This window comes from Carassius gibelio, chromosome A16 (assembly GCF_023724105.1).
Source record: "Carassius gibelio isolate Cgi1373 ecotype wild population from Czech Republic chromosome A16, carGib1.2-hapl.c, whole genome shotgun sequence".
Lineage (NCBI taxonomy): Eukaryota > Metazoa > Chordata > Actinopteri > Cypriniformes > Cyprinidae > Carassius > Carassius gibelio.
The window spans coordinates 14640568-14649616 of NC_068386.1; the positions used below are offsets into that span (position 1 = coordinate 14640568).

The 9049-nt window shown below is 37.2% G+C and overlaps 1 protein-coding gene across 1 annotated transcript; it reads right to left on the minus strand.

The window, feature by feature from the left end:
• Positions 1–782: 782 nt before the first annotated feature.
• LOC128031119 (SH2 domain-containing adapter protein E) lies at positions 783–8733 on the minus strand. The gene is made up of 6 exons (XM_052619356.1): positions 7623–8733; positions 5489–5612; positions 3850–4068; positions 3420–3621; positions 2134–2253; positions 783–2021 (listed from the first exon to the last, which is right to left on the minus strand). Exons 1-6 carry the CDS (start codon positions 8088–8090, stop codon positions 1838–1840), a joined length of 1317 nt encoding a protein of 438 aa, XP_052475316.1. The 5' UTR covers positions 8091–8733; the 3' UTR covers positions 783–1837.
• Positions 8734–9049: the final 316 nt, after the last annotated feature.

Genomic DNA, 9049 nt, shown 5'->3' on the forward strand with positions numbered 1-9049 from the left:
ACTGAATTTTCAGAAATGTTTATTTCTGTCTTCAGTGTCACACGATCCTTCAGAAATCAGTGCAATATACCGATTTGTTGCTCAGGAAACAGCTGAAAACTGAGAAAAACCGTGACACACTTTCATTACATCAGGGGATTTTTTGATGAATAGAAAGATCAAAACAACATTTATTTGAAATAGAAATAGGTCTAGTTAACCTGGATCCAGACAGTTTTAAATGCAGATATTTTTCTTACACAAATGCATCCATTCACTTCAGAAGACCTTTATTAACCCCACAGAGGAGCACTATTATAATGAATGGATGCACTTTACTGCCATTATAAAGCTGGGAAGAGCCAGGACATTTTGTAATACAATTCCGATTGTATTTGAATAGTTCATATGCAGAATCCTCTAAGTGTCATTTGAAATTTTCTTCTAAAGTGGGCATTTTTATAAGGCTCCTATGTGTACGTTCAGTAATTTCACTTTAATGGCAATGAATAGTTTCTTTCTTTCCCATTAAAGTAAAATAACTGATCATAAACATAGAAAATAGCCATTTTAGAAGAACATTTTAGATGGCACTTAGGCTTTTGCATTTGAACTCTTCATTTGTCTGAAAGAAGAAATTCATGTAAACTTTGGATGGCTTGAGGGTGAGTAAATTATGGGGTAATTTTCATTTCTGGGTGAAATATACTTTTAAGCATAAATAGATCTGTTGTGGGTCTGATATGTTACTTTTCTTCAGGGACTTTTATGTGCGAATTTGGAAGAGACAAAGATTGAACAAATTTAGCATCATCTGCTTTATTTCAGGCTTTGCACAGTCTTACATTGTACAAAGGCAAAATCTTCAGTGAACATGCTTTTTTCCATCACATTTCTAGATTAAACAATAATCAAATTTAGCATCCTTTAAGATTAAAATGGAACCTGTTACCTTTAAACAAAAAGACGTACATTACATGTAACTTCATCACCCAGAGAGTGATACCACATTCGTTACTCCAGGAATCGGAGCATGACTACACGGTCAGTAAATCCGTTCGACATCCCACTATTCCCAAACTCTAACCAATCAATAGAAAGTTTCATCACGTACAGACAAGAACATTAGCCAATCAACAGCAGTGACTCATATATCTGATGAACGAGCCAGCTTCAATTTGCTGTATTGATCCAAACTAATGATCTAACCCCAGCTATCCAGGAACTGCCAATGTGTGATGAAGTGATTTGATTTTTCTTAGAAGATAAATTACTATGAGAAACCAACTATATTTCTAAACTGAATCTATACTACGGATCCTTAAAAAATAAACTGTGCAGATTGTTGCCACTTAAATTCAGTCACTGTTAAAGGGAGTAAAATAAATCTCTCCAGGGAAAGTTGCCGTTTGTCACTTCTGCCAGCAGGGGGAGTTTAGGAGCGATTCACTCCTTCAGGCACAAAATTAGATCAGTAACATTTTTGGGAATGAACTTGTGAGGCTGAAGTCCCAGCACGCTCAAACAAGGAATGAGGGAATAACAAAACAGAAGTCTGCAACAGATACACATTACGTAAACTGTTGCATTTAAACTACAGTTTTTGTCTAATATATTTTCTCCTTTGGTCTTTCTAGTGAGTAAAACCTAGTTTTCAAAGGGGCGAAAACACATACATAAAATCCCACTTATTCAATTACTCCCTTCCATGGGCATATCTAGATACGTACAGTAAGACACAGAATTTTAAACTGTTTTGATGGCATGCGATTGGCAGGCACCACGGTATTGTACATTCATGTCTTTACACCAGAGAACGCTGTGTATATGTAAAAGTTCTGCATGTGTGTGTGTGTGTTTAATGTGTGCGTGGCACAGGGTGCTGTAGAGTCATGTGTTCTGCCCCGGTGAAAGGTAGGCGCTGGGTACAGTAGTGGTGCACCACTTCTGGGATGCTTGGGAACACACAGCTGCTTTTTTCCAGTGTGTAGCCGCACTCTTTTGTCTGCGCTACGATGATATGCACACATCCCTGACTCGTCCTGTTGAGAGAGGGAAATAAGGATCTTATATCATCTACGTCAGCACTTTAGGACTGCTAACAAACTAATTTCGTGTTCTCTTGATTTCAGAGATACACAAGCATGCACTTACTTGAGGGCGATGGAGTATTTGCTGGTAGCTGATTCGCTGTCTCGCACCAGGAAGCTGGCCTCCCTACAGTGCTGCAGCTGAGCCTCCGCCTCCTGACGACTCACACTGCCATGATACCAGCTAGAGAGAGAGACAGAGACGGGAAAAGGGAGGAGATTTTCAATTCTACACAGTACAATTATGTAATATGATTAGAGAAGGTATAAAACGTATAAGAAGAGAATTAGGATGCATTGAGAAAGTTGAACAACTGTTCAAAATGTTTTTTGTGTTAAAGCAACATTTTCAAACTAAAACTTATTATAAAAATGAAAATGTATGATTTTATTTGGAATTTGGAAAAATGTCTCATTGTTTTTGTCCATAAAGTGAAAGGGCAATGGGGTCCAGTGTTGTTGAGGACCCCACTAACTTTCACTGAATGGACAAAAACAATTTTCACAGAAAAAAGAAATCCATACATGTTTGAAATGACACAAGGGTTAGAAAATGATGACCAAATGTTTACTTTTGAGTATGTAAGACTCAATAAAAGTTATATGCACTTTGTGAATTATGACACAGCAATAATAATAATAATAATAATAATAATAATAATTGTATAATAAACTTAATAATGAAACTTTGGACCCTTTGTGTTTAAATTTTGTAGTGTATCAAAAGTTTGGAATCACTGAAAGATGTCAATGCTCACCAAGTCTGCAATTATTTGATCAAAAATACAATAAAAACTGTTGTATTGTGAAATATCATATATTTTACAATTATTATTTTTTTCCTGTAATGGCACAACTGAATTATCAGCAGCCGTTACTCCAGTCTTCAGAGTCACATGATTCTTTAGAAATCATTTTAAAATATATATTAAAAAAAATCTGAATTAATTATTCCAAACCTAATATAAAATAAAATATGTGCGAAACCAAGTATTACTTCTTACAAAATTATATATAAATTATTAAAAATATACCACAAAATAAAAACACAAAAGTGTGCACATTTTTATTATAACAATGTTATTGTGCAAATTCACAAAGTGCTGACCTTCTTCCTGAAGATATAGAGTTCCAGACATGTAAAGTAAGGTTAAGATGACCTTTATTATAAGTGCTAATATACGCAGTAGCTAGTTGGTCATGTTCGATGTCATACCTGTTAATTTATGGGTATTTTAGCACACAAAATCCCATTACAGGTTTATTTTCATCATTTTACTCTTTGAGTTTCAGGTAACCCACATAAAATCTCCACATTTCTATGACACATACACACACACACACACACACCTCTGTTTCTCCAAGGGCAGGGTGGGATCAACTATTGGTGTCTCACTGTCTGGGATGATGCAGGGAGATGAAGGGGAAGTCGGGGACGGGGGATTCGGTCGAAGAGTTTTAGGGGTCCAGCTCTTATGTCTCAGTGTCTGCTGTTTTACCGTAGGAGAACCTGAATCTTCCTTGGACATGCGCTCTATTCCATCAAACTGAGCTGTACACAGAAAGAAACATCAACCCCCAGCATAGTTTTTATTAGGGCATCTGCCAGTAATTATCCTTCACAGCTATCCCAAATGTTTCGAACAACTGCTCATCATAACTTCCTTAATAACATGAACTAACTTTTAAATGACTTTAATACTTTTCCTCATTATGCTGTCTATGTATCGCTAAAATGTAATGCTAAATAAAGAAGATGCTTTTTTAATATTGTTGTTACCTGACAGTGCCCTAACAATCTGCTCCTTCTTCCACTCCCAGGGCAGCTCATACTCTGCTGGTGGTCTGGGGTCAGATTCAGGCCGGGTCAAAGGAATTCCCTCCAGAACCTCCTCATATGGGACATCGTAGATCTGAGGAGGTCCAGACCCCTCACTTTCTCCCCCATTCAACACTACACACACTTTCAGCAAGTCCTTCGAGCCTCGTCGGCGAATCTCTGCGTAAGGACATCCATTTACATGTTTGATCAGAACTCTTTCCAGAAAAGACTGCACCTTTAGTCTCACATTTATCAAGCTTCCACATATTCTTACACTTACAAACAATAATATAACACATTCTGTTATGGATCTTGTATTTGAGAAGCCAACCTCTGCCGACATTTTCAAATGTATCATTAAGTTGGACTGAATAAATCACTCTCAGTTTCACTGTAAATAGGAAAAGGATGGCCTTACTTGTCCCTAAAAATCCCTACTGTAATATGCACATCCAGATGCTTCATTTACAAGTAAACAGCCTGTATGCTAAAGATGTAAAACAAGCTGTCAGCATTAATGAGAGTTCCCTCTCTTTCACTCTCTCATCTTTTTTAATCCAATGTGTTAAATATCGCAATATTTGTTAAATAAGTATTAATAGTAATTGCAAAGTTGTTAGAGCTAATGGTGCTGTTGTTGCTCAATTAATACACCAAGTGAATTTTCTCCTACATCTGTCTGACACTTTGCTAATAAATCACTGTTTAACTGTTGAAAGAGTGGCACGATAGAAGTTTAGAAGTTTATTCTATTCTATTCTAATCTATTCTAATCACCTTTAAAAAAGAGTGATACCACAGAAGATAATGACTAAGTCAAAGCGGAATCCGTAGTATACCAACAAATACCAAGACAAATCATAAGTTTAGGTTCTGAGATTAGATTTTACATTTAGACTGAATTGTTTAATTTGTTTTTATATGAAAAATTGTAAAAAAAAAAATATATATATTCTTTTCTTCTGTTAAGAAAAGAAAAAAATTAGCATTTTCTACCATTCTCACCCATAATTGCATAACACTGCATTCAGTTTAGTACATTTTACTTTCATCTTAAATTCATGTATGTATGCATTGATTAATTCTTCAAGATTTAAAGTTCAGCATCAAAAAAACATTGCCCAGAGCTCCATCATTCTCCCTTCACTCACTGTTTCTTTGCTGTCATTTTGTGTCTGGCCTATTGTGTGAGAAAACAATGGTAATACCAGAGGAAAGTCAGACCGAGTCTGTGATTGGCTGGCTTAGCCGGCCACTTCCTGAGTTCTGGGAAGTGATTGGGGGAGTGAGGAGTGCTGGGGGGGGGGGGGGGGTCTTTCTCACATAGCCATGCATACTGGGGGGACGGCAGGGGTCAACTTCCTGTCCATAGAATGGGGCAAAGGAAACACAGACAGGAAACAGGAAGCAGAAAGAGGAAACTGCACCCATTGTCCCAGCACAACACTGTCACCGTGGAAACCACCAAAGAGGGGAGAGAGTCGTGATTTTTCATACCCTTTAAATCCCTGAAAATCTACTCGTGACACTGTCATACTGCGTATGGGAAATGTTTTAGATGAATAAAGTGAGGTAAACAAGAGAAGAGGTGGTGTACCTGTAATTATGAGCTGGGCATCATAAGGCTCCATGTAGCCATCATTCTCTCCTTCTCTTTCAGCCTCTCTCTGTTCCCTTGTTTTCTCAGCATCATATGGGACAGCATAATCCTCCAGGATGATCTATTATGAGTGAGAAGAAAAGAAGAATAGAAAGAGATATCAGTGATTTGTGTTCACGTCTACACCCTCAAGAGGACAGAGATATTCGGAGTTAGGTAAAAGTTCAGCTCAATCAAAAGAATTAGTGGCGTAATGTTGATAAGCACAACAAATGTTTTGTCTCGTCCCTCATTTCTTAAAAGACAAGGATGCAGAAATTGAGGTTTAAGTAAGGCACTTACAATATAAATAAATAGGACCAATTTCTAGAGAATTCAAAAGCAGAAATCTGCAGCTAAAAATGTTTGTAAAAGCACTTATTTGAATTCTTCTGTTGAAACTTGTTTAATATTTGAGCTGTAAATTGTTCTCTTAATTTTTATGGCTGTTTTATGGTTTGGGTATTGTGTTGTCATTGTAAAAAAAGTATAAAATTGCATATTACTACACAGAAAAGGTTAGTTAGCAAAAATAATGTTAACATTCTTGAGACTACACTACATAACACTATGTTATGGATCAGCCCTATTCCATTGTACATGCCTCATATATATATATATATATATATATATATATATATATATATATATATATATATATATATAACAATTTTTTTTAAGGAAAAGGAGGAATAAGTTTAAATGAATGTGCTAATAAATTTTGTCTTTCTGTTCTAACATATCAATGTAACATTAAATTATCAAAGTAATCAGTGTCATGCCAAAAGTGCTATTGATTGAGCTTGACTTTATATGAACTTACAATATTCTGTAAATAATATGATACAAATGGTCACAAGTGGAGGTTCTACAATCATCTACTTCAGAAATAGTGCAGAGCCAGCTAAAAAGAGCATTTAGTCAAAACCTGGAGTTAAATTTCATCCCATAGCTGAAGAGTGTTCCTCTGAAGAGTGCTTATTCTCCAGCCCATCTTTTCCCTTTCTTTCTCTGATTCTCCCTCTGGACATAATAATGTGTGTGTGTGTGTGTGTGTGTGTGTGTGTGTGTGTGTGTGTGACCTCACGAGATTCTGATTTCTGTGCTATTATGTTCAAAGTGTATGTAGCTGGAGGGGTCGGTAAATGGGAGAAGATACAGTCTGTGTATCAGGTGACATTATTCTTCAAACACTGCCTTCACTAGGGACTGGAAGAATGGGACGGAGCCATTGTGTTGTGTAGACATTGTATTCTTTGCGTATTTGTGAGTAAGGGTGTGTGTGTATGCAAACACAAAAGTGTGTTTCCCACAAAGACAGAGTGAAGACTAGGAAAAGAAACCGGAAGAGAGGAAAGGAAAAGGGCTTTCATTGTGTTTGTTGCTTTTCAGCTTCACGGTGTCTGGTTATAATACAGCAGTTCGGTGAAGAGGGAATATAGGGAGATCAAGTGAAATGTGGGGAGGGACCAAAAAAAAAGATATGAAAGAGAGAAGATGAGAGCTGAGGGAGGGGAGAAGAAGATATTAAAGAACTGGAAGGGAGATATTAATCTCAATTTTAAAAACAAAAACATTTGTCTGGCTCTAACAGTCAACAGGATGACAGGGAAAACTGGAGTATAAAGAACACCAGTCTCTGCGGCCTACTTTATCACTCAGATCAGGGCTGTTCTTCCTTTATCTCTGCTGAAAAACCCATCCTATACCAACCCAAAAAGCTGGTCTTAGTTGGTTTGAGCTGGTCTTATTTCAGGTCGTTAGCAAGTAGACCAGCATTTAAGTTAAAAGAACAATAAAAGAACCATTAAAAAAACTTAAAAGACCCATTTTGCCCCCATAAGTGTGGAGAACATTTTTAAAAATCTAAACCTTTTTCATCTATAGAGATAAACATTTTGTGGGAATGAAAGGTTCTATGGATGATTGAGGTTCTTCATGGAACCATAAATTCCAATAAAGAACCTTAAAAGTAAAGGAGGTTAGTGTTTTTTTTTTTTTTTCAGAGATTAATTTGCACATTTAGAAAAAATGTACATGATGTAATTCTTATTATTTATATTCTATGGTGTTGCCCCATTCTCAAACTTACCGTTTCTGTCCTGATTGGTGACTTGGCCCTCTCGCTGTCTGGAGATGATCCTCCTGCACTGGATTTTGGATCATTAACCTTGATCATTCTGCTCGTGTACGCGTCAGCGAGACTGGTGGTCCGCAGGGTGCGATGGTCTTCAAACCCCTCCATTTTGGTGCTCTTCTTACTTTTCCCCGGGATCAGAATTTCCCATATCTTCCCGTCTTTTATCGAGCCGGTGCTGGAGTGGTTCCGTCCCAGCTCGATGGCCGAGTTTTTACGATTTCTCCCGTGGAGCAGCGAACCCACACCACCACCACTGCCCCCGTTTTCCGCTCCAGAATTTTTACGCAGACTCCCCTTCGAACCAGTACTGACCGTCAGAACCGGTTTGGGACGGGACTGAGTTCCCGATTCCGAAGCAGAACGGATCCGGTCGGATCCAGTCTTCAAACTCGTTGGAAAATCTTTAAACCACTTCGCCATGGTGAATATGAACAGGTGTCGGCGCCACTCTCCATGCACACGCGCAACTCTTGCAGGAAACTAATCTGCTTCTAAAATACCACTGACTATGGCCCTAAATGATTTTGATTATTATTCTTTTTTTTTGCCTAATTAACGACACTTTAACGCGCAGTTCTTTAAAAAAAAAGTATGAATAAGTATTAATAATTAAGTATTAATTATTATAAATATAAGTAATAATTAAGTATTAATGTTACTTTACTTATTTATTAAAAACAAAATATTTTTTAATCCATTGATTTTAATCTATACTTTGGCAAATTTTACAAATCTGTCAAATTGATTTAGGGAAAGGTTCCGAATATTAAAATTCCTTTTATGCAGACTAATCTAGTTTACAGAATTTATCCCATTCGTATTTCTTTTCAGGAAACTTCTTTCACACTCAACTATAGGCTATACTACAGTTCTTCACATTGGAATAATATGTCTTGCTTTTGTTTGCTCCCAGTTATTCCCGCATGATAAAGAGGAGTCTCTGAAGGACATAAACGCGGAAAAATTTAAAGTTTTTCTTAGCTCTCGCTGAAGATCCCATTCCCGGTATATCCACTCCAAGCGACAGTCTAAATGAAGTGAAGAGGATGTTCGTGTACGTGCGTTTGTGCCGCAGCTGACGTTGGGGGTGGATTCTGTGCCTCTGCAGGCAGCTACTGTTCTCCTTAATGGGATTTTTTTCAGCCACCTGTAGATGCACATGAGATGCAAACCTACCGCTCACTTAATGCTCTGGTGCTCAGAAAATATATTTTGGGCTTTATCAGAACGTTTACATTTACTTGACACACTGTTTACTCCAGTGGGTAGACTATTTTACTCATTGAAGGTCAATTTCTGCGAAAGTCTTGGATACTAAATAATCAACTAGGCCTATAGCCTACCTAATAAACAACTATTCTGTTTGACATTTCCATTGT

Coding starts and splice junctions, on each gene's coding strand:
- LOC128031119 (XM_052619356.1), bottom strand. CDS start 8,090: ATGGCGAAGTGGTTTAAAGATTTTCCAACGAGTTTGAAGACTGGATCC. Junction 5,613..7,622: donor CACCAATCAGGACAGAAACG/GTAAGTTTGAGA, acceptor CACTCATAATAG/ATCATCCTGGAGGATTATGC. Junction 4,069..5,488: donor TGCCCAGCTCATAATTACAG/GTACACCACCTC, acceptor GTCCTTACGCAG/AGATTCGCCGACGAGGCTCG.